At 37.7% G+C, this 25,554-nt stretch overlaps 1 protein-coding gene across 4 annotated transcripts in view; it reads left to right on the top strand.

Annotated features, from left to right (window-relative positions):
• The first annotated feature begins 6,531 nt into the window (after nucleotides 1–6,531).
• The window catches only part of LENG8 (leukocyte receptor cluster member 8), a 62,516-nt gene continuing 43,493 nt past the window's right edge, over nucleotides 6,532–25,554 (top strand). For 2 of the 4 annotated variants that reach the window (XM_053690750.1, XM_053690753.1), the window contains exons 1-10: nucleotides 6,532–6,885; nucleotides 9,404–9,478; nucleotides 11,529–11,703; nucleotides 11,960–12,061; nucleotides 13,815–13,931; nucleotides 20,620–20,869; nucleotides 21,156–21,339; nucleotides 21,641–21,829; nucleotides 21,922–22,194; nucleotides 22,285–22,422. In XM_053690750.1, the coding sequence (XP_053546725.1) occupies nucleotides 9,444–9,478; nucleotides 11,529–11,703; nucleotides 11,960–12,061; nucleotides 13,815–13,931; nucleotides 20,620–20,869; nucleotides 21,156–21,339; nucleotides 21,641–21,829; nucleotides 21,922–22,194; nucleotides 22,285–22,422 (1,463 nt within the window). In that variant the 5' untranslated portion in view covers nucleotides 6,532–6,885; nucleotides 9,404–9,443. Of the gene's footprint in view, nucleotides 6,886–8,457; nucleotides 9,479–11,528; nucleotides 11,704–11,959; nucleotides 12,062–13,814; nucleotides 13,932–20,619; nucleotides 20,870–21,155; nucleotides 21,340–21,640; nucleotides 21,830–21,921; nucleotides 22,195–22,284; nucleotides 22,423–25,554 lie in introns of those variants that run through there. The other 2 variants (XM_053690752.1, XM_053690751.1) reach the window with 2 other exon arrangements.

Genomic DNA, 25,554 nt, shown 5'->3' with positions numbered 1-25,554 from the left:
GTCTCACACCAAACCTTTAGACTTTATAAAGTATAAAGTCCAGTTCTTGCTCATAGACGTGAGGGGACTAAGATTAGTCAAGAAAATAAGGAGGAGCAAGTGAATAGAAGTGTAAAGGAGGATTGAGTAGTAAGGAAATACAGACTCCTTAAGTTAGGGAGTAATAGATGGTACACACAGATAGATGGAAATCAAAAACTTATGTAGTGCAAGTTTTGTGTCAATGTTGAGACTAGCTACGGTGTCTAACTGAAAGTGGAGGCCTGTTGCTATGCTAATCAAGACTACAAACGTCAATCAAAGTTCATTCTCATTCACAGGTTTCCCAGTAGCTTAAAGGGTTAAGCAGGTATACAATTTGTAAGTTCATATGAGGACAGACTGTCAGATAATACTTGCGGTTCCTTAGTACTCTGGTTGAAGGGGCCGTGAGGAGCTTTAGCGTGGTGCTGGTACTTGAGATCTCAGCGTTGTTGAGAGGCGTGCTGCCGATGCAGCGTGTGATTCCACACAGCGTGTGGGAGAGGTGAGGTGCTGCAGAGCGCGCTACTGACAGGCGTGCTGCTGATGCAGCGTGTGATTCCACACAGCGTGTGAGAGAGGAGAGCTGCTGCAGAGTGCGACTCTGTGTTCAGAGCATGCAGAAACCAGCGGGAGTTGGAGTACTTGCGGCTAGCTGGGGTTAGCTCAGGATGTCAGATGGCAGTTTAAACTGCAGCCGGTTTTGAGGTAATAATGGATGTCAGTATAGTTGGAAGTGAAAGTTACTTGAACTTGTAGAATCTTTAGCTTGAAGACTTTTAGGTCTTAGAAAAGGCTAAGCAGAAACTTCTGTAGTCACTATGAACCTAATGAATTCAAAATACTTAGCAATGCAACAGGATGAGGAGGGGCCTTATATAGACTCTTGACCTATGCCTTAAAGGTACAGTACAGGACGTTACAATAGTTTTGCTTATTTTTAAATAACATTGCTCTGATTTTCAGACTCCTAACCAAGCCCCAAAGTTTTATGTGAATACTGTGAATACTGTGAATACTGTCAGCTACCTTCTCCAGCTTGCTCCTGTTTGTGTAAAGGGTCTTTTCAAATGCAAAAGAAGGGGGAGGGGGGGAGTGTCTTATTTGCCATTTGCAGTGGGCTTTCCAGCTACCTTTTCAACAGAGCCAAACTGACAGCTTCTAAGTAAGTTTTTAAACAGTTTTATACTGGATTTTTATATCAGTATCTGTGCATCTTATTCTTTATAGTAGTGTCTATTACATGCAGTTATATGAAAATGAGTGTATACTGTCCCTTTAACGACCAGTGACATACAGGGTACATTGTTGTCATTAAGGGGTTAATAAAACACTTGCCATCCGAAGAAACATCCCAACACAAAACCTGCAATCTCCCAACTTCGCTCCCAGTCACCCCCTCTGCCACTCTCTGCACCCTCCTCCCAACCACTGAGAGTGAAGTGGCTTCCTTTTTGTCTTCCTCCCACCTCACTACCTGGCCACTTGACCCTATTCCTTCACATCTAATTCCTCCTCTGTCACCCACCATCACTCCGGCTCTTACTCACATATTCAACCTATCCCTTTCTATGGGCTCATTCCCTGCCTCCTTCAAACATGCAAAGGTCACCCCTATCCTCAAAAAACCCTCCCTTGACCCTAACTCCCCTGCAAACTACCGCCCCATATCACTGCTCCCGCTAGCTTCAAAATTCCTTGAAAAACTAGTTTTCGATCGCCTAACCCAATTCCTGTCCTCCAACTCATTGCTCGACCCCCTGTAATCTGGCATCCGTCCCCAACACTCAACTGAGACTGCCCTCACCAAGGTTACTAATGATCTCCTTTCTGCTAAAACAAAGGCTACTACTCTATACTCATCTTACTCGACCTCTCTGCTGCCTTTGACACTGTTGAGCATCCCCTTCTCCTATGGACTCTCAGCTCTCTTGGGGTCTGTGACACTGCCCTCTCCTGGATTCACTCTTATCTCTCTAACAGATCCTTCTCCATCTCTTTTGCTGGTGACAACTCCTCTCTTTTGCCTCTGTCTGTTGGAGTACCTCAAGGCTCTGTCCTGGGTCCTCTACTCTTCTATATTTACACTTCTTCACTGGGTAAACTTATCAACAGCTATGGCTTCAGCTATCACCTCTATGCTTATGATACCCAGATCTACCTTTCCACCCCTGCACTCTCTTCTTCTGTCAATTCTCACATCAGTGACTGCTTATCTGGCATTTCCACGTGGATGGCCTCTCACCACCTAAGAATAAACATGTCCAAGACAGAACTACTTCTAATCCCCCCCTCTAACTATACTCCAGTTTCTAATTTTTCTATCACTGTTGGCGGCACCACTATCTCCCCATCACACCAAGTCTGCTGCCTCAGAGTCACGCTTGACTCAAATCTGTCCTTCATTCCCCACATCCAATTGCTCTCTTCATCCTGCCGCAACCACCTACGCAATATCTCCAAAACTCATCCGTTTCTAAGTGCTGAAGCTACTAAACAGCTAATCCACTCCCTGGTAATTTCCCGACTTGACTACTGTAACAACTAACTGGCCTCCCTCTCTACCCCCTCCAATCCATCCTAAATACATCTGCCAGGCTAATCCACCTCTCTCGACACTCTGTTTCTGCTGCTCCTCTCCGTGAGTCCTTTCACTGGCTCCCCATTCACAACAGAGTTAAATTTAAAATTCTCACCCTGACCTACAAAGCCCTCACCAATGCTGCCCCTCCCTACCTGTCCTCACTCATCAACAAATATACTCCTGCCCGCCCCCTAAGATCCAACAATGACCTGCTTCTTGCATCCTCTACCATCACCTCCTCATATGCTAGACTACAGGACTTCTCTCGTGTGGCACCAACCCTCTGGAACACACTTCCTCATGCTGTCAGACTTGCCCCTAACCTCTCCTCCTTTAAATGTTCCCTAAAGACCTTTCAGTTCAGGGAAGCTTATAGCCCGACTTATTAACAAACTAACTTCACTTAACTAACAGTTGCCCTCTATCTCCTCACTAATATCATTCCAACCTTTGCAGTCCCCACCTCCTGTTTCCCATTCTCCTACCCATCTGGATTGTAAGTTCCCACGTGAATAGGGCCCTCAATTCCCCCTGTATTTGTCTGTAAAAATGTTGTCTTATCGTATTGTTTCTCCATTGTACTGTTATCCTTGTACCCATGGGCAGTGCTGCGGAATCTGTTGGTGCTTTATAAATAAAGAATAATAATAATAGTGTGTATATAGCAGTCACACGCAGTAGGTGTTCCCAGCATAGCGTGTCTATCTATACCAGTCACACACAGTGGGTGGTTTCTTATACAATGCCAACCTCTTGTCCAGCCCATATGTGTGTCGTGCTCAAGTTACAGTCCAATGCCTGCACTGGGCTAGCAAAACAAGTAGTAGGGGAAGGAGCCCTTCTCATCCGACAGCGGCAGCACACTAAGGAAATGCTTCCACTTTACATAAACATGGAAGCCCTCAGAGGCGCACACCGGTTGCTGTATCACAGTAAGTCCCAAGCTTTCTATTTACCTTATTATACAGTGTTAACCGAGCTTTGACCCTGCTCTGTACCCGCATTATATACCCACCGGGCAGGCAGCATTCGTTCTGAGCCTGTGACTGGCATAACGGGTCACTCACAACCTTTTTTTGAACATATTGATAAATTCAGGTATTTTCGGTTTCAAGGTATTGAACAGGTTAAAACTAACATCAGAGGAGGTGATAGATATAAGATCTTGAGCAAAAGAGAAATTTATTGGATCTACACCCTCAAAACGGGTTCCCCACTAGGAATAAATAAAATTAGTGACATCAAATTATTTATAGATGCTTAGTTTTATGAATATGTCAATTTAATATAGTAACTACTATACAAAGATTGATCTTTTATTATTAAGATTAGTTCAATGTGTTTTCTCTCCTTATTTTTGCTAAGTTGTGACATTATGACATGTATCCACATTTGCCGTAATATAATTAAGTTTGCATTTAACTTTTATATCTTTTTGGCTACTTTAATGTGTAACATGTGATTTAAATGTAACAAGTTTCGCTTAACATTTTGTTTTCAGGGTTCCGATATTCTTTACTTTGATTTAACTCATTTTAATAGAGGTGTTCTATTTAGTCTTAACTTGTAATGCTATTATGTGATGTTTATAATGATATTGTAACATTTCTTATGTTGCTGCAAGAAAGTTAATGCTTAGAAGTATATGGAGTGTAAAAGGTTAGGTCAGAGGTGAGACTTCTGTCTGCTAATTGGCTATTCAGATTTGTTACCTGAGATTTAACAGCTGCCTATGACACTTCTTTCCCAGCTCTGATGAACCGCTTGTGAAGCGGGAAACGCGTCAGCGGGGTTTGTTTGCTGTGCCTGAAATTTTGTATATACGCTCTGTAACATGTATTAAATTACGTTTTTACCTGCATATCTCTCTTCCATATTATTACTACACTGTTGCGATACCTGTTTCTATTCACTCACAACCTTGTATAGACAAAGCGTGTGGCTTCCTGATTTAAATATATCCTTCACGCTACGCATATTTTATGTTGTTTACTAACATTGCCAGCTGATTACATTAACCAATAGTTTACTCTATATATGCATTTGCTTGATATATCCACTATAGACTCAGTGATTGCAGCATGGATTAAAAGTGCTTCTGTCAGATGCTTCTGTTGCGAGTGTATTTGAGTAGAAACGCTGATGTCACTCTCAGTGGTAATTGCACTGTCCGTGTAGCATTATTTTATTTATCTTTCAAGGGATGTCTCCTCACTATGCTCTTATTTTGACTGTCATACATGCTTTGTAAAAAATGTGTGCCCCCTTGTGAAAAAAAAAAAAAATACGAGCCCAGTGTCCAATCAATATTAAAGACGGCCTGCTTTGAATAAAAGAATGCATAGCCGAAGGAGGTGTTAGCAGCGAGGGAAGCGTAAAGGCTGTGACACACTGCAAGCAGAGCGACGCGCAGCGTGTAGATGCAGCTGTGCGCGCTCAGTGTGTCTTGCCTTTTCATCTCTGAGCACTCTGCTGCGTCAGGTCGCGTAGCTAAGCGCTCAGAGATGAAATATTTGAACTTCAGAAGCGATGCGACGCGGAGCAAAGCAGCTGCTTTGCTTTGCGCCGCATCGCTTGCAGTGTATCACAGCCTTAAGGTAGCAGTATATCTGCTCCCCTTCAAAAGTTTTGAATCATGTGTTGCCTAAAGGCTGTGACACACTGCAAGCGGAAGCGGTGCGCAGCGTGTAGATGCAGCTGTGCGCGCTCAGTGTGTCCTGCCTTTTCATCTCTGAGCACTCTGCTGCATTAGGTCGCGTAGCTGAGCACTCAGAGATGAAATAATTGAACTTCAGAAGCGATGCGGCGCGGTGCGAAGCAGCTGCATTGCCTCGCACCGCATCGCTTGTAGTGTGTAACAGCCTTAATAGTAAAGGAAATGGTCTGGTGATCACTACTGATTAAGATCTAATTATTAACCCTTATCCTTGGAAGGTTTTGCTTGCTTTTTTGATCATTGTGCTCTACTGAACATGGGCAAGAAACAGACTGGAGCAGGGGAAGCTAGTGTGTGTATTTCCTAGCAACCACTTAAAAAGGTGAAGCTCCTCATTTGCCTTTCTGTAGGGACCACAGCCCCATGTAGGGCTGTGAAAAAAAGTAATGGACCCTGCATAAATTAAGTTAAAAAAAGGAATACAGGGTCAAATACCTTTAACATGATGAATAATACATATTAAAACGATTTCTGTGTAGTCTTTTTTTATTACAACCATGAAACACACTGTAAATTCTTGAACATCTCATTGTTGCTAATGTAGAAATTTACATTTATGTTTAATGACACAATGAGTCCACAGATCATCTTACTTACTAATGAGATATTCACCTCCAATATTAAACAGAGTATCAATATTTGAAACAATCTAGCGACATAGCTCCTCTAGGCGTGTTGCAACTTGGTAGGCAAACGTCTATGGTGAGTACAAAGCTTTAGAACCCTAAAATATTGCTCCTTCTTTGTAACAAATGTCTATCACGTCAGTATTTGTCTTAGTGAAACATAGTGAAATATTGCCAAATGTGTTTTAAAGATGGGATGATCCTCAGCCCTGAAGAAATGCGAACTTTAATAAGACGATTTAAAAAAACAAAAACAAAAAAAACCAATATAAATATTGTAACATCCCTGTATTTGTATTTTTAAGATGTGAATTAATGCAGCTATTTACAGGAAATCACAACTAACGATGTCAATCAAATTATATTCTCTTTCGTTCATTTGCAACAAACAGAATAGCCCGAACGAGTCCGCCTATTTACCTCGGTTTTTGATAGGATTGGTGATATGTTTATCAACGTGAAAGACAGTACGTGTAGCCAGTAATGTATACAATTCACGGAGAGAAAAGCAGCGATTGGGTGGTAGCCTGGAAAAGGTGGGCGGAGCTGGGCGACAGGAAAAAGACTATTGTAAAAAGGATGTTACACATTGACCGAGGAGGTGATCGTCGCCATTTTGTATTATTGCATCAATCTACGAATTCGCACGTCATTGGAACCGTGTATGGTGTCGAATATTTGCGCAATTGTTGTGAAGATAAGCTGAAGGGGGGTTACGCTCTAGTCTGGTAACGGAAAAAATACAATTCAGAAATCTGGTAACGGTTCGCCAACTGGGGGCAAAACTCCCGTGCTGTTAAGGTTGAGGCCTGACGCTGGGGGAGGGAGATCTCCCTACTTGCCTAGAGGGAAGGGTCCGTTATTGGGTTTTCGGTAAAGGAGCCGCAGGCTTTGGTGTCCGTTACGAGCCTTTCCTTATTTCCTGACGTCCGTCTGAGGTAACACGGTGCTGGCTATTACACTTGTGGCCCGATCCGCACAAATGAGCCTTGGGTTCATCATGAGGGAAGGGTGGGGTTTGGGGGGTACCTTTCCGGTAGGGAGTATAGGTAGACATAAGTGCAAATGCTTACAATGCAAAGGTTATTCTAGCAACTACCAAACGCATTATTATAGCTACTGAAGACACGTCTGCATTTATTTCTACCCATTCTTATGCTTTTCAAAGCAAATCTGCGTGAGTTATTTCCTGTTTAATAAATTACACTTTTCCTAAATTTTCATAATGGTTAATCCGAAACATGCATACTTTTAGCATGTTATTTAAACAGAAGACTGAAATCTGTTATTTTACTGGTTTTCGAATACTGTACAGACGTTTTTTCAGATAAATAAAATAATTATATTTTGGATAGGCACATATTTTCTGCTATATCAAATATAGAGTTTATAGAGGGGTAACTAACATCAAAACCACATCCTTGCAGTTTATAAATTATGCTTAAAGGGACATGAAACCCAAAACATTTCTCATAATTCAGATAGTGCTTACAGTTTTAAACAACTTTCCAATTTACTTGTATTATCAATGTTGCTTCATTCTCTTGGCATTCTTTATTGAATAAGAAGCAAAGCACTACTTGGAGCTAGCTGAACACATTGGTAAACCAATGACGAGGCATATATGTGTGGCCACCAATTTGCAGTTTCTGAACTTGCCTAGTTACACTTTTCAATAAAGGATACCCTCTACCCACTTGACTCCTACAAAAGCTATCCTGTACACCGACTATGTTTACAGCGCTGCGGAATCTGTTGGCGCTCTACAAATACCTGATAATAATACCAAGGGAATGATGCAAATAAGATAAGTAATCTGGAATGTTGTTTATAACTGTTTGCTCTATCTGAATCGTGTCTGGGTTTTATGTAATTTTAAATTGTTATTGATAACAGATCTTATTTTAGCAAACAGTCCAATTCTAAAGTTCAATGAAATGCACACTTTTCACAGGTTATGGTTTATATATAAAAGGCATGCTTATATTGATAACTCATTTGATTTTCGCTTGAAGGGACACTCAATCAAAATTAAACTTTGATTATTCGGATAGAGCATGCCATTTTAAACAACTTTCCAATTTACTTCCATTAACTAAAAATGTGCACAGTCTTTTTATATTTAAACTTTTTTAGTCACCAGCTCCTACTGAGCATGTGCAAGAATAAGTGTGTATGCATTTGTGAATGGCTGGCTGTCACATGGTACGTGTATGCATTTGTGATTGGCTGATGGCTGTCACATGGTACAGAGGGAGTGGAAAAAGACAACTTTTAAAATTGTCAGAAAAAAAATCTACTAATTTGAAGTTCAGACTAAGTGCTATTGCATTGTCTTGTTATCTTGCATTTGTTGATTATGCAAATCAACTGTGTTGACTGGTCCTTTAAAGGGACTGTAAAGTCAAAATTAGACGTTTGATTCTGTTAGAGCTTGCAATTTTAAACAACTTTCCAATTTACTGCTATCAAATTTGCTTAGTTTTCTTGGTATCTTTTATTGAAGAGTAAAACTAGGTAGGCTCATAAGATTTCAAGTGTGCACGTGTTTTTAGTAATCTATGGCAGCAGGTTTTTGCAACATTATTTGTAGCTTTGAGTTCTAAAGACACATGCACACTCCTGAGCTCTTATGAGCCTACCTAGTTTCTCTATTCCATAAAAGAAAATGAAGCAAATTTGATAACAGAAGTCAATTGGAAAGTTGTTTAAAATTCCAAGCTCTATCCGAATCATGAGTTTAACTTTACAGTCCTTTATTTTTTTTTTATTTTTTTTAAAGGGACATTTATTTTAAATAAACACAGTATGTGTCATTGTCCACAACTAAGCTCTGCATTGTAAGCATTTGTAATGAAAATATTAAAACAATTTTTATAAGCGTAGGTGTAAAAAGCTAGGGCTATTAATGCAAAAAATACATTCTGTAACAAATTAAAACGTGTATCTCTAACACCAATATTTAACACGTTACAAGGTTTTCCAAATTAAGAGCATTTCAGGAATACACAACACATTCTAGAATTCATTTGTCTGACTTCCTTTGCTAATGAGGGACAGAAGTAATTGTGGTCTGATGTAAGAGTTTGCTTTAAAGGGTGTTACAGGATCAAGTAAAATTTGACTCCTGTATGATAGATGGCCCCCTTGCTTCTTTTGAGCGAAGTGGGGCTATAACCAGCATGATCTTTAGATGCATTTTTATTCTAAAATCATTTAGAATAATATAGTTTTATTTTACTTAAATACAAAATAATGTATTAACATTATTTTAAAAAATACTATATATGTGCAAGTATTTAAAAAATTCCTCTTGCTGTGGGTATATATCTTATAACACACTGTCAGTGTATCATATTGCCACATATTTTCTGTTTCCATCTATAGAGAGAGGGGTTGTTACATTGACCAATGTATTGAGATCATCTTTCAGTTTAGGTATTTGTATGTTAACAGGACATAAAGTAACTGTGGTGCTGAATATTTGGACAGTGCGATGGCTACAAACCTAGATCAGCTGAATGCAGAATGGTGAGACCTTTCTATTACATATTTACCGAATGTATTTGCTTGGCGCAGTTTGCCATGGATCTTTTATGTACAGGCATATTGTGGGTTAGGTTCCAGACCACCGCAATAAAGCAAATATAGAAATAAAGTGAGTCACACTAAATTTGTTTCCCAGTGTATATAAAAGTTATATTTACTAGTCTATTAAAGGGAAACTGAACCCAATTTTTTTCTTTCATAATTCAGATAGTGCATGCAATTTTAAGCAGCTTTCTAATTTACTCCTATTATCAATTTTTCTTTGTTCTCTTGCTATCTTTATTTGAAAAAGAAGGCATCTAAGCTATTTTTTTTTGGTTCAGACCTCTGGACACCACTTTTTTTTATTGGTGGATGAGTTTATCCACCAATCAGCAAGGACAACCCAGGTTGTTCACCAAAAATGGTCCGGCATCTAAACTTTCTTGCATTTCAAATAAAGATACCAAGAGAATAAAGAAAATTTGAGAATAGGAGTAAATTAGAAAGTTGCTTAAAATTGTATGCTCTATCTGAATCGCAAAAGAAAAAAAATGTATTCAGTGTCCCTTTAAGTGTGCAATAGCATTAAGTCTAAAAAAAGATGTACTTTTTTTTTTTTTTATTAAAAAATAATTTATTGCAAAAAAATACTAATCATCTGTGCCTTCAGTGAGTCATAATCTTTTTGTTGGTGGTGTGTTTATATGTTGTGAGGTATGCAGGTATATTAAAACATACTTTATATTTTCCAAGTGACATTTCTATTTCTCTAGATCGATGTGACCTACATTCATTTCCTGTATTTGTCAATACAGTTTTTGTTAAATATGTTATAAAAGTAATGAAACAGCATTAGTTATACCGAATGAACCCCTGGTACTTATATAACATGAATACTTATAAAGTGTGCAAATTGAATCTGCTGAAGAATTTTCTAATTTAGCATGGTGGTGCAGCCAAACTTATGTATCCGATCAACCTTTCTTTGTGTGTGCTAGATATTCCTTCAACGGGTGGTGTGCCTATTAATTTGGTCCGTGGGAGAACTGTGCAAAAAAACAAAAAAAAAACTCTGGGTGTGACTTTGGATGCCTCGGTAGCACACAAATGCAGAAGTTGTCTTTCTGGATGTATTCTTGTGGCAGTGCAACACACTGATCTGTTCAAATCCAAGATCTTAGTATGTTGTGTTGGTATTGCTTCAGTGAAGACATTTTGTGTCATATAAGCTACCACAGAATACTAGTGCATGGGTTACTCACACCATATGTGGGTATGCCGCAAAAAAAAAAAAAAAAAAAAAATATATATATATATATACTGCAATATACTAGTATTTATTTTGTCCCCTTTTCCTGTAATTCCATTCTGAAATTGTTATTATTTCAATTCCTGTTAGAAATGGAAGTGCAGAACCCTGTTATATTCTGTACAACCATTGGCTGCACACTCTTGTGACCTATTTATAACTGTCCCTAATTGGCCACAGCAGAGAAGGTAACCTAACTTACAACATGGCAGCTCCCACTGTTTTATAGACACTAAAATTGTACACTTATTTTGTCAATATTTAAACAGCTAATGAATCTTTAAAAATACATCTACTTGTAATTCTCAGACTAATCTTTTGTTTGAATCTAGCATGTATTAAGTGTTTAATGTCCCTTTTTAAGATTGGACAAGCAAATAAAATGAGTTTCATATTCTGGTTCTTAGTTGTCATTATGGTTAAATGTGAAACTTATTTTTTTTTAAATTTATTTTGTGATGGATGTAAAAATCCACACAAAGTACTTTGTTGTAATAGTCCTTTTAAATATCTTTAAAAAAAAATATATTTATATGGTTTACAAAATTACAAACAGTTCTGCAGCACTTACTAATTCATAACCTTTTTTATTTTTTTGTTTAGTTTTAAGTTTTTAGAATTCTGTATAATGTCCTAACTACAGTTTTTGCAACCAGGTATTCGCATGCATACATAACGTTAATATACATTGGCAATTTTTTTGTCAAGTTTTAATTACATTGGAGCAATTACTTCATATAGGGTTCAGCAGTACAATGCAAGTGGCAACGTAGAAAATGGCCTGGAGACACCAATGCAGGAAAATCCAGAGTGGGAAAAAGCCCGTCAAGCATTAGCTAGCATCAGTAAAGCTAATGCGGCTGCGGCAGCTGCAGCAGCAAGTAATGCTACTGCAAGCGGGCAGGCAAATTCACAGGTAATGATTAAGTATCATGTAATGGTGACTTGCATATAAGAATGCTGTAAATAAAGCTAAGCCTTGTTTGATTGTATCTTATAAGAAACTGCAACAGACATTTCTCTCCCTTCTACTTAAAGTAGTTTATAATAAGGGGAGGGGTAATGTACTGGATACCGTTTAATTTATATAAGTGAATGTTTTTACTAATAGTTGCAGCTGTCATTTTATGTAATACATATTTATGATTTTTTTTTTCTCCCCCTCCCACCAGTATACAACACAGCAAGGAGATGTAAATATGCAACAGCAACAGTATTACCAGTGGTATTCACAGTATAACTATCCTTATCCTTACAACTATTATTATCCAATGGTAAGTATTTAAAGATCTTACCAGTACTTTCAGTTCACGTATGATATTAAATGGCTCCTTTGGTAAAAAAAATATGTTAAATCAAAGTAAATATAAAAAGAAAAAACATCAAAGAACTTAAATGTTTTCTTGCAAAATTATCACTTAAAAATTCTCCGTTTAGCCCTGCCCCTCAGTGTTTTAAGAGCAGAGGATTTTCAAAACCTAAGTTCATTTTGTGAGTTCTGGGCATGAGCAAATCTGACTCCACAATCTAGTCTATTCACAAGCCTAAAAGATTTGACATCAAGCTAAGATAAAACTTCCTGCAAAGGCCACCTCCATGTTCTGTTCTGACAGGAAGCACAAATATAGTGTTAAAAAAAATAAAAGGTAAAATAAGTTTTAATTAGATGAATACATATTTCAATAGTTTCTATCAAGTATAAGCAACTGCTTAGTGCTTTTTTTTATTACAACTATGACACAGACTGTTTAATATCCCTTTAAGCAATTGATTTAAGGGGCCCATGCTTTGTTCTGCCTCTTATGGTTTGTAAGATATCTATATTAAATGCACCAGCTTGAGAAGGAATAGGCAAGACTACTAAGCTTCTGATTACTGATTTAAAGGGACACTGAACCAACATTTTTTTTTCTTTTGTGATTCAGATAGAGCATGCAATTGAAAGCAACTTTCTAATTTACTCCTATTTTTCTTCGTTCTCTTGCTATCTTTATTTGAATAAGAAAGTCGAGAACCTTGGACAGCACTTGTTTATTGGATGTATTTATCCACCAATCTGCAAGAACAACCCAAGTTGTTCACGAAAATGGGCCGGCATTTAAACTTACATTCTTGCTTTTCAAATAAAGATACGAGATAAGAGAATAAAAAACATTTGCTAATAGGAATAAATCAGAAAGTTGCTTAAATTTGCATGATCTCTGAATCACAAAAGAAAAAAATTGGGTTCAGTGTCCATTTTAAGGTTTGCTAGAGCAAAGATAAGCAAACTGGTCATATTTGTAGTTTTCGGTACCTCTGCCTCTCTGATAGTGAAAATCTCTTCTATTGGGTATTTGAATATGAACTACTCCTAATCAATGCTAATTTCAGCAAGTTGAGATAATTATGCATCAGATTTTAAGAATATATTGGCAGGATGTCAAGAAAACTGCATAATTGCAAATATTCAATATATAGTAGAAAGAAAGAGAACTATTAAAAGTGCACTTTAAAAATATGTATGGAAGTGAAACTTGAGTCCAAAATTGAGTAATCGTGTCTGGCTACTTACTGCTTCCATGTACATATTTAAGGCTTGCGGAGCAATAAACATTGAGGCAATTTAACACTAGTTTTATGATTATTTTAAGTATAGATTTTCTTATTGGTGCATTTATACTGCTCATTGTTGACCTGCTACTTAAGCATTTGTATGCACCAGTGTGTGCGTGTGTGTGTATGATCTTACATCTGATTTGGAGCTGTGTAATTTTTTAATATATCAGAGACCTGTTTAGAACCGTTCTGTAAACATTCTGCTTAGACTAAGTAACCCTTTTTATACTTTCTTACACTTTTGTTGTTGTTGTACTGGACATTCTTTTTCATACAAAGTTTTGTAAGTGACCAAGTAATTAACTGCAGTTTCTAGCTTCAATCTGATCTAGCCTCAGAATTAAGTGCATGTAATTTTAATGATATTATAAAGCCTTTTTATAGTTCATAGATTTTTGTGCAACTGATTTTTTTTTTTTTTAAATAAAGCAGAATATGTATGGGGGTTATAATGCCCAGAACCAATATGGCATGACTGCCGCTTACCAATCTGCAGCTCCTCAACAGATGCCTTCAGCTGGACAACACCAAGGGAATCTCAGTCAGGTATAGATATTTAAGAGTTGTATGTATGTCAAATTTTGTGTACTTTATAAAAAGTTCTAAACGCCAGACAAGTGATTGTTTTTTTTGTTTTCTTTCATGTAATTAACAAGAGTCCATGAGCTAGTGACGTATGGGATATACATTCCTACCAGGAGGGGCAAAGTTTCCCAAACCTTAAAATGCCTATAAATACACCCCTCACCACACCCACAAATCAGTTTTACAAACTTTGCCTCCAAGGGAGGTGGTGAAGTAAGTTTGTGCTAGATTCTACGTTGATATGCGCTCCGCAGCAAGTTGGAGCCCGGTTTTCCTCTCAGCGTGCAGTGAATGTCAGAGGGATGTGAGGAGAGTATTGCCTATTGAATGCAGTGATCTCCTTCTACGGGGTCTATTTCATAAGGTTCTCTGTTATCGGTCGTAGAGATTCATCTCTTACCTCCCTTTTCAGATCGACGATATACTCTTATATTTACCATTTCCTCTACTGATTCTCGTTTCAGTACTGGTTTGGCTTTCTACAAACATGTAGATGAGTGTCCTGGGGTAAGTAAGTCTTATTTTCTGTGACACTCTAAGCTATGGTTGGGCACTTTATTTATAAAGTTCTAAATATATGTATTCAAACATTTATTTGCCTTGACTCAGAATGTTCAACTTTCCTTATTTCCAGACAGTCAGTTTCATATTTGGGATTATGCTTTAAATTTTCATATTTTGTCTTACCTCAAAAATTTGACTTTTTTCCCTGTGGGCTGTTAGGCTCGCGGGGGCTGAAAATGCTTCATTTTATTGCGTCATTTTTGGCGCGGATTTTTTTGGCGCAAAAATTCATTTCCGTTTCCGGCGTCATACGTGTCGCCGGAAGTTGCGTCATTTTTTTGACGTTATTTTGCGCCAAAAATGTCGGCGTTCCGGATGTGGCGTCATTTTTGGCGCCAAAAGCATTTAGGCGCCAAATAATGTGGGCGTCTTATTTGGCGCCAAAAAATATGGGCGTCGCTTTTGTCTCCACATTATTTCAGTCTCATTTTTCATTTGCTTCTGGTTGCTAGAAGCTTGATGTTTGGCATTTTTTTTCCCATTCCTGAAACTGTCTTATAAGGAATTTGATTTATTTTGCTTTATATGTTGTTTTTTCTCTTACATATTGCAAGATGTCTCACGTTGCATCTGAGCCAGAAGATACTACAGGAAAACCACTGCCTGCTGGATCTACCAAAGCTAAGTGTATCTGCTGTAAACTTTTGGTAGCTATTTCTCCAGCTGTTGTTTGTAATAATTGTCATGACAAACTTGTTAAAGCAGATAATATTTCCTTTAGTGATGTACCATTGCCTGTTGCAGTTCCCTCAACATCTAAGGTGCAGAATGTTCCTGATAACATAAGAGATTTTGTTTCTGAATCCATAAAGAAGGCTTTGTCTGTTATTTCTCCTTCTAGTAAACGTAAAAAGTCTTTTAAATCTTCTCTCTCTACAGATGAATTTTTAAATGAACACCATCATTCTGATTCTTTGGACTCTTCTAGTTCAGAGGATTCTGTCTCAGAGATTGATGCTGATAAATCTTCATATTTATTTAAGATGGAATTTATTCGCTCTTTACTTAAAGAAGTACTAATTGCTTTAGAAATAGAGGATTCTAGTCCTCTTGATACTAATTCTATACGTTTGGATAAGGTTTTTAAAGCTCCTGCGGTTATTCCAGAAGTCTTTCCTGTTCCTAATGCTATTTCTGCAGTAATTGCTAAGGAATGGGATAAATTGGGTAATTCATTTACTCCTTCTAAACGTTTTAAGCAATTATATCCTGTTCCGCCTGACAGGTTATAATTTTGGGACAAAATCCCTAAAGTTGATGGGGCTATTTCTACCCTTGCTAAACGTACTACCATTCCTACGTCAGATGGTACCTCGTTTAAGGATCCTTTAGATAGAAAAATTGAATCTTTTCTAAGAAAAGCTTATCTATGTTCAGGTAATCTTCTTAGACCTGCTATATCATTGGCTGATGTTGCTGCAGCTTCAACTTTTTGGTTGGAAACTCTAGCGCAACAAGTAACAAATCGTGATTCTCATGATATTATTATTCTTCTCCAGCATGCTAATAATTTCATCTGTGATGCCATTTTTGATATTATTAGAGTTGATGTTAGATTTATGTCTCTGGCTATCTTAGCCAGAAGAGCTTTATGGCTTAAGACTTGGAATGCTGATATGGCTTCTAAATCAACTCTACTTTCCATTTCTTTCCAGGGAAACAAATTATTTGGTTCTCAGTTGGATTCTATTATTTCAACTGTTACTGGTGGGAAAGGAACTTTTTTACCACAGGATAAAAAATCTAAAGGTAAAAACAGGGCTAACAATCGTTTTCGTTCCTTTCGTTTCAACAAAGAACAAAAGCCTGATCCTTCGTCCTCAGGAGCAGTTTCAGTTTGGAAACCATCTCCAGTCTGGAATAAATCCAAGCCTGCTAGAAAGGCAAAGCCTGCTTCTAAGTTCACATGAAGGTACGGCCCTCATTCCAGTTCAGCTGGTAGGGGGCAGGTTACGTTTTTTCAAAGAAATTTGGATCAAATCTGTTCACAATCTTTGGATTCAGAACATTGTTTCAGAAGGGTACAGAATTGGTTTCAAGTTGAGACCTCCTGCAAAGAGATTTTTTCTTTCCCATGTCCCAGTAAATCCAGTGAAAGCTCAAGCATTTCTGAATTGTGTTTCAGATCTAGAGTTGGCTGGAGTAATTATGCCAGTTCCAGTTCCGGAACAGGGGATGGGGTTTTATTCAAATCTCTTCATTGTACCAAAGAAGGAGAATTCCTTCAGACCAGTTCTGGATCTAAAATTATTGAATCGTTATGTAAGAATACCAACGTTCAAGATGGTAACTGTAAGGACTATATTGCCTTTTGTTCAGCAAGGGAATTATATGTCCACAATAGATTTACAGGATGCATATCTGCATATTCCGATTCATCCAGATCATTATCAGTTCCTGAGATTCTCTTTTCTAGACAAGCATTACCAATTTGTGGCTCTACCGTTTGGCCTTGCTACAGCTCCAAGAATTTTCACAAAGATTCTCGGTGCCCTTCTGTCTGTAATCAGAGAACAGGGTATTGTGGTATTTCCTTATTTGGACGATATCTTGGTACTTGCTCCGTCTTTACATTTAGCAGAGTCTCATACGAATCGACTTGTGTTGTTTCTTCAAGATCATGGTTGGAGGATCAATTTACCAAAAAGTTCTTTGATTCCTCAAACAAGGGTAACCTTTCTGGGTTTCCAGATAGATTCAGTGTCCATGACTCTGTCTTTAACAGACAAGAGACGTCTAAAATTGATTACAGCTTGTCGAAACCTTCAGTCACAATCATTCCCTTCGGTAGCCTTATGCATGGAAATTCTAGGTCTTATGACTGCTGCATCGGACGCGATCCCCTTTGCTCGTTTTCACATGCGACCTCTTCAGCTCTGTATGCTGAACCAATGGTGCAGGGATTACACGAAGATATCTCAATTAATATCTTTAAAACCGATTGTTCGACACTCTCTAACGTGGTGGACAAATCACCATCGTTTAATTCAGGGGGCTTCTTTTGTTCTTCCGACCTGGACTGTAATTTCAACAGATGCAAGTCTCACAGGTTGGGGAGCTGTGTGGGGATCTCTGACGGCACAAGGAGTTTGGGAATCTCAGGAGGTGAGATTACCGATCAATATTTTGGAACTCCGTGCAATTTTCAGAGCTCTTCAGTTTTGGCCTCTTCTGAAGAGAGAATCGTTCATTTGTTTTCAGACAGACAATGTCACAACTGTGGCATACATCAATCATCAAGGAGGGACTCACAGTCCTCTGGCTATGAAAGAAGTATCTCGAATTTTGGTTTGGGCGGAATCCAGCTCCTGTCTAATCTCTGCGGTTCATATCCCAGGTGTAGACAATTGGGAAGCGGATTATCTCAGTCGCCAAACGTTGCATCCGGGCGAATGGTCTCTTCACCCAGAGGTATTTCTTCAGATTGTTCAATTGTGGGGGCTCCCAGAGATAGATCTGATGGCCTCTCATCTAAACAAGAAACTTCCCAGGTATCTGTCCAGATCCCGGGATCCTCAGGCGGAGGCAGTGGATGCATTATCTCTTCCTTGGAAGTATCATCCTGCCTATATCTTTCCGCCTCTAGTTCTTCTTCCAAGAGTAATCTCCAAGATTCTGAAGGAATGCTCGTTTGTTCTGCTGGTAGCTCCGGCATGGCCTCACAGGTTTTGGTATGCGGATCTTGTCCGGATGGCCTCTTGCCATCCGTGGACTCTTCCGCTACGACCAGACCTTCTGTCGCAAGGTCCTTTTTTCCATCAGGATCTGAAATCCTTAAATTTAAAGGTATGGAGATTGAACGCTTGATTCTTGGTCATAGAGGTTTCTCTGACTCCGTGATTAATACTATGTTACAGGCTCGTAAATCTGTATCTCGAGAGATATATTATAGAGTCTGGAAGACTTATATTTCATGGTGTCTTTCTCATCATTTTTCTTGGCATTCTTTTAGAATACCGAGAATTTTACAATTTCTTCAGGATGGTTTGGATAAGGGTTTGTCCGCAAGTTCTTTGAAAGGACAAATCTCTGCTCTTTCTGTTCTTTTTCACAGAAAGATTGCTATTCTTCCTGATATTCATTGTTTTGTACAAGCTTTGGTTCGTATAAAACCTGTCATTAAGTCAATTTCTCCTCCTTGGAGTTTGAATTTGGTTCTGGGAGCTCTTCAAGCTCCTCCGTTTGAACCTATGCATTCATTGGACATTAAATTACTTTCTTGGAAAGTTTTGTTCCTTTTGGCCATCTCTTCTGCTAGAAGAGTTTCTGAATTATCTGCTCTTTCGTGTGAGTCTCCTTTTCTGATTTTTCATCAGGATAAGGCGGTGTTGCGAACTTCTTTTGAATTTTTACCTAAAGTTGTGAATTCCAACAACATTAGTAGAGAAATTGTGGTTCCTTCATTATGTCCTAATCCTAAGAATTCTAAGGAGAAATCATTGCATTCTTTGGATGTTGTTAGAGCTTTGAAATATTATGTTGAAGCTACGAAATCTTTCCGTAAGACTTCTAGTCTATTTGTTATCTTTTCTGGTTCTAGGAAAGGCCAGAAAGCTTCTGCCATTTCTTTGGCATCTTGGTTGAAATCTTTAATTCATCTTGCCTATGTTGAGTCGGGTAAAACTCCGCCTCAAAGAATTACAGCTCATTCTACTAGGTCAGTATCTACTTCCTGGGCGTTTAGGAATGAAGCTTCGGTTGACCAGATCTGCAAAGCAGCAACTTGGTCTTCTTTGCATACTTTTACTAAATTCTACCATTTTGATGTATTTTCTTCTTCTGAAGCAGTTTTTGGTAGAAAAGTTCTTCAGGCAGCGGTTTCAGTTTGAATCTTCTGCTTATGTTTTTTGTTAAACTTTATTTTGGGTGTGGATTATTTTCAGCAGGAATTGGCTGTCTTTATTTTATCCCTCCCTCTCTAGTGACTCTTGTGTGGAAAGATCCACATCTTGGGTAGTCATTATCCCATACGTCACTAGCTCATGGACTCTTGTTAATTACATGAAAGAAAACATAATTTATGTAAGAACTTACCTGATAAATTCATTTCTTTCATATTAACAAGAGTCCATGAGGCCCACCCTTTTTTGTGGTGGTTATGATTTTTTTGTATAAAGCACAATTATTCCAATTCCTTATTTTATATGCTTCGCACTTTTTCTTATCACCCCACTTCTTGGCTATTCGTTAAACTGATTTGTGGGTGTGGTGAGGGGTGTATTTATAGGCATTTTAAGGTTTGGGAAACTTTGCCCCTCCTGGTAGGAATGTATATCCCATACGTCACTAGCTCATGGACTCTTGTTAATATGAAAGAAATGAATTTATCAGGTAAGTTCTTACATAAATTATGTTTTTTTCCCAGATTCTGCAGATTAAAATTGCCTACGTTTAATTTTGACTTTCATATTCATTTAAGCATTTCTTGAGCTTATATATTCATTGGCAAATCCCAAATTTTTTTTTTTTTAAATCACGTCTAAATTTTAGTAATGATTTCTAATTTCTTTGACATTTTCTGTATGTCTGTACATAAAAACAATGTATCTGGCTCCTAAATTTCATATACATTTAAGCCCTGTATAGTACATGAATAAAATCTAATTTGGTCAACTCTGCCCTTATCTATAATATCATTAAAATAATTTGTTGAACTACATGGGCGCAGACAAACCATTATTTCTCTAGTTTTTAAAAAGCTTAAAGGGACACTCGGGTTAAATTAAATTTTCATGATTCAGATACAGCATGTAATTTTAAACAACTTTCCAATTTACTTCCATTAAAAAAAATGTGCACAGTCTTTTATATTTACAATTTTTGAGTCACCAGATCCTACTGAGCATGTGCAAGAATTCAGACTATACGTATATGCATTTGTGATTGGCTGATTGCTATCACATGGTACAAGGGGAGTGGAAATATACATAACTTTGAAATTTGTTATAAAAAAATTACTACTCATTTGAAGTTCAGACTAAGTGCTATTGCATTGTCTTGTTATCTTGCATTTGTTGATTATGCAAACCTAATTTGTTGACCGCTCCTTTAACTCATTACTGACCATTTTTTTTTCTGGTTTCAGCCTCCTGTTCCTGGTTTGGAAGATAGTATGCCATATTCTAATATTCAGTCACAAATATCAACTTCTAATAACCAATCTTCATCACATCATCATGTTAATCACAGTCTGACTCAATCATGTCTGCAAGTGGGATCATCTAGCACTCAATCCTCACAGCATTCATCAGCTAACACAGCAAGCTACAATCAGCATCCGTATAGTGAAGTAACTAAACCAAAGGAGCGACTACCATTATGGAATCGAATGAAACGTAAGAATTTTCTTTAACTGAATAATTAGTAAACAAACTCACTCCACAGGGATTTCCTTTGGTTCTTTGTGTGTGTGTCCATAATCACAGTGATCACTATTATGTTTGTAAAACAGTTTGCTTTGTACACATTTCAGCTTATTGTATATTAATAACAGATTTTGTGTGTGTTAGATATATAGGTGGATACATTTTGTCTAATACTTCTATTTAATGCATCATGCCTTTTTTTTTTTTTTTTTTTTTGTTTTTTTTTTTTTTTAAACTTTCTAATTTCCCTTTATAGAAGCTCCAGGATCAGGTGGACTGAAATTTAATATTCAGAAAAGACCCCTTGTAATGTCTAATCAAACTTTTGGAGCCTCTGAGCATCACAGCAACAGTTCTGGTCCGCAACAGCAGACACACCTGCTTCAGCATCAGTTAAAATCTCAACACCATCAGCAAACAGAAAAGAGTCACGATCAAGGGTATTAAATCTTTTCACCTTTTTTTTTTTTTTTTTTTTTTTTTTTTTTTCCCCCTCTAATATTGCAGATATCTAAATTTCTTCTTTTGAGTCAGTGAAAAATTATTACGAAATAAAAATGTTCAAATAAGATTGTATACCACTTGGCATATGAAAACGTCAGGATTTCATTATGCATTTTGCTTAATTAACGTAACTGGACCTGATTGATTCACCTATATCAGAGAGATCCTGAGAATGTTTGCTCCTTACTATCCTATACTCCTTACTTATACTATTACTCTGCTTATTTTTTATTCTAGCAATATTGCCACAGCTAAGCCCGAAGATTGGCCCCAGGCCATGAAAGAGTATGTTCAACGCTGTTTTACAGCATGTGAGACAGAAGAAGATAAGGACAAAACAGAAAAACTCCTTAAGGAAGTATTACAAGGCAGACTGCAAGATGGATCTGCGTATACTATAGACTGGAGTAAAGAACCATTGCCAGGGTAAAATATTTGATTACTAGGTTTAATTCTACAACATTTTCTGTATATTTAGGAAGATATATATGATATGTTTGTGTTTTTATTAATTTTAGAAAAGACTGTGTAAAAGAGAGCCCAAAGAAGAAACAATGGGAAACTATTACTCTCCAGTCCCCACGTGGGAGCAGTATTACAATTACACAATCTGCTAGAGGTGCAGGGAACAATACAGGTACTGGAACTCTTAGAGGAAGAGGGAATGTTTTTGCTGCAAAATTTGGAAACAGAAATGTCTTCATGAAGGAATCTAGTTCGTCATCAAGTACAGCATCTAGGTCCAGGTCTAGATCCTCGTCAAGATCTCCCCACAGGCGATACCACCGCAGGTGAAATACATAAAATTATGAAATATAGATGTGGTCTCCCCCCCCTAAAATTATTAGTTACTGATGTATATATTTTTGTCGCCAATGTAGTGATTCTCATTCAGACTCTGACAGCAGCTCAGTGTCTGGTAGTGAAAATAGATCAGGAGGTCGTAGAAACGTTCAGAAAGGACGTGGCCGAGGGGGACACATGGATCGTGGTCGAGGGAGGATGCAGAGAGGCAAAAGGTTAATTTGATTCTTGAATACATTTTGTAAATTAAATATACATTGATATATTTTAAAAACATAAGAATGTTCAAAAGTTGCGATGGCTAATGGCAGGAAATTTATATAATGGTCTCCTTGTGACGGTGATGTTCGCTGGGGAGTTCGACAATGAAAAATTTCTGTACATTAATTAAACAAACAAAAAATGCTCCTGTTCCTGAGCCTCCCCTTAAGAGCTCTGGCACCCCCTGGGGAGGCGCGCCCCACAGTTTGGGAACCGGTGCCATAAAACAATAGGTAAAGTGAAATATGTCTGTCGGCTATTTCTGAACAAAGGAGATCACAGAAACTTGTATAATCATTTGTGTCATGATTGCACAAGCAGTATGTAAATAATTTCAGTGAGAAACTCAGTTTGGGGAAAGTTAAAGGGACAGTCTAGTATAAATTAAACTTTCATTATTCAGATAGGACTTTGAATTTTAATCGACTTTCCAATTTACTTTTAGCATCAAATTAGCTTTTTTCGCTTGGTATTCTTAGTTAAAACTAAACATAGGTAGGTTTATATGCAGATTTATAAGCCTTTGAGAGCTGCCTCTTATCACATGCTTTTTAAATCTCTTTTCAACACAGAGTCAGAAAGTACACGTGGGCCATATAGATAACACTGTTCAGGCACAGGGGGTTATTTAAGATTTAGCACAAAACAATGCTAAAACAGTCAGTCATGTGATCAGGGGGCTGGAAGAAGGTTCCTAGATGCAAGGTAATCACAGAAGTAAATATATTAATATAATTGTGTTGGTTATGCAAAACTGGGGAATAGGTAATAAAGGGATTATCTTTTAAAACGATAACAATTCTATGGTAGACTGTCCCTTTAAGTAATTTAATCTTAGTTATTTATCATTCATATATCCTCAAAAAGAAAAATATGCCTAGAAGTCCATTCTGCTAAATGGGAAGTTCTTTAATGTCTTTTTTTAAAACATTAACATAAGTTTTAACATGGTTCTCAGTAAGCGTTCTGCAACAAGTTGAAGGCTTCATTCTTTGAATTTTTGAGGCAAGCCAGTGGAAAGTTATAAATAGTCATTCGATGAACAAATGGTTTTATAATAATTTGAGTGAAATTAAATTCACTGACCTCAATTGTTAATGGAGGTTTGTGTTTATCACTAATTTAGCTAATAGATATAGAGAGAGAGAAAAGAGAGAGGGAAAAGAATAGAAGAATCAAGAAAATAAAAAAGCGTGCTATTTTTACATTCAATAACTATTGAGTGAGATATGGTTGGTATTATTTCTGGCATAGTCTTATGCTTAAATTTGTAGCTTATAAGGATAAGAGTTTTTGCTAGGTGGGTACCCAATTGGGTGGAAAAAATAATAATAAATAGAATAGCATCTATCCCTGTTGTGGCGTGGAAGGGATTATGTTTCGTCTGTTAAGTGTGATCAGTCCACGGGTCATTACTTCTGGGATATTACTCCTCCCCAACAGGAAGTGCAAGAGGATTCACCCAGCAGAGCTGCATATAGCTCCTCCCCTCTACGTCACTCCCAGTCATTCTCTTGCACCCAACGACTAGATAGGATGTGTGAGAGGACTATGGTGATTATACTTAGTTTTATATCTTCAATCAAAAGTTTGTTATTTTAAAATAGCACCGGAGTGTGTTATTATCTCTCTGGCAGAGTTTGAAGAAGAATCTACCAGAGTTTTTGTTATGATTTTAGCCGGAGTAGTTAAGATCATATTGCTGTTTCTCGGCCATCTGAGGAGAGGTAAACTTCAGATCAGGGGACAGCGGGCAGATGAATCTGCATAGAGGTATGTAGCAGTTTTTATTTTCTGACAATGGAATTGATGAGAAAATCCTGCCATACCGATATGTCATGTATGTATACTTTACACTTCAGTATTCTGGGGAATGGTACTTCACTAGAATTACACTGTAAGAAATACATAAAGCTGTTTAATAACTAGAGATTATGTTTAACGTTTTTGCTGGAATGTAAAATCGTTTTCATTTACTGAGGTACTGAGTGAATAAATGTTTGGGCACTATTTTTCCACTTGGCAGTTGCTTAATCTGTTTTCTGACAGTTTCTGTTCTCCCTCACTGCTGTGTGTGAGGGGGAGGGGACGTTTTTTGGCGCTTTTACTACGCATCAAATATTTCAGTCAGCAACTCATTGTATTCCCTGCATGATCCGGTTCATCTCTACAGAGCTCAGGGGTCTTCAAAACTTATTTTGAGGGAGGTAATTTCTCTCAGCAGAGCTGTGAGAATTATAGTTTGACTGAGATAAAAAACGTTTATTCTGTAATTTGTTTCCTGCTTTCAGAATTTGTTATCTTTGCTAATGGGATTAAACCTTTGCTAAAGTTGTGTTATTTACAAGGATTGAGGCTATAACTGTTTCAATTTATTAATTTTCAACTGTCATAGATCTTCTGTGCTTCTTAAAGGCACAGTACGTTTTAATATTATTCTAATTGAATTGTATTTCCAAGTTGCAAGTTTATTTGCTAGTGTGTTAAACATGTCTGATTCAGAGGATGATACCTGTGTCATTTGTTGCAATGCCAAAGTGGAGCCCAATAGAAATTTATGTACTAACTGTATTGATGCTACTTTAAATAAAAGTCAATCTGTACAAATTGAACAAATTTCACCAAACAACGAGGGGAGAGTTATGCCGACTAACTCGCCTCACGTGTCAGTACCTACATCTCCCGCTCAGAGGGAGGTGCGTGATATTGTAGCGCCGAGTACATCTGGGCGGCCATTACAAATCACATTACAGGATATGGCTACTGTTATGACTGAGGTTTTGGCTAAATTACCAGAACTAAGAGGTAAGCGTGATCACTCTGGGGTGAGAACAGAGTGCGCTGATAATATTAGGGCCATGTCAGACACTGCGTCACAGGTGGCAGAACATGAGGACGGAGAACTTCATTCTGTGGGTGACGGTTCTGATCCAAACAGACTGGATTCAGATATTTCAAATTTTAAATTTAAACTGGAAAACCTCCGTGTATTACTAGGGGAGGTGTTAGCGGCTCTGAATGATTGTAACACAGTTGCAATACCAGAGAAAATGTGTAGGTTGGATAAATATTTTGCGGGTACCGAC

This window comes from Bombina bombina, chromosome 8 (assembly GCF_027579735.1).
Source record: "Bombina bombina isolate aBomBom1 chromosome 8, aBomBom1.pri, whole genome shotgun sequence".
Taxonomy (NCBI): Eukaryota; Metazoa; Chordata; class Amphibia; order Anura; family Bombinatoridae; genus Bombina; species Bombina bombina.
This window is presented reverse-complemented; position numbering and strand designations above follow the sequence as displayed.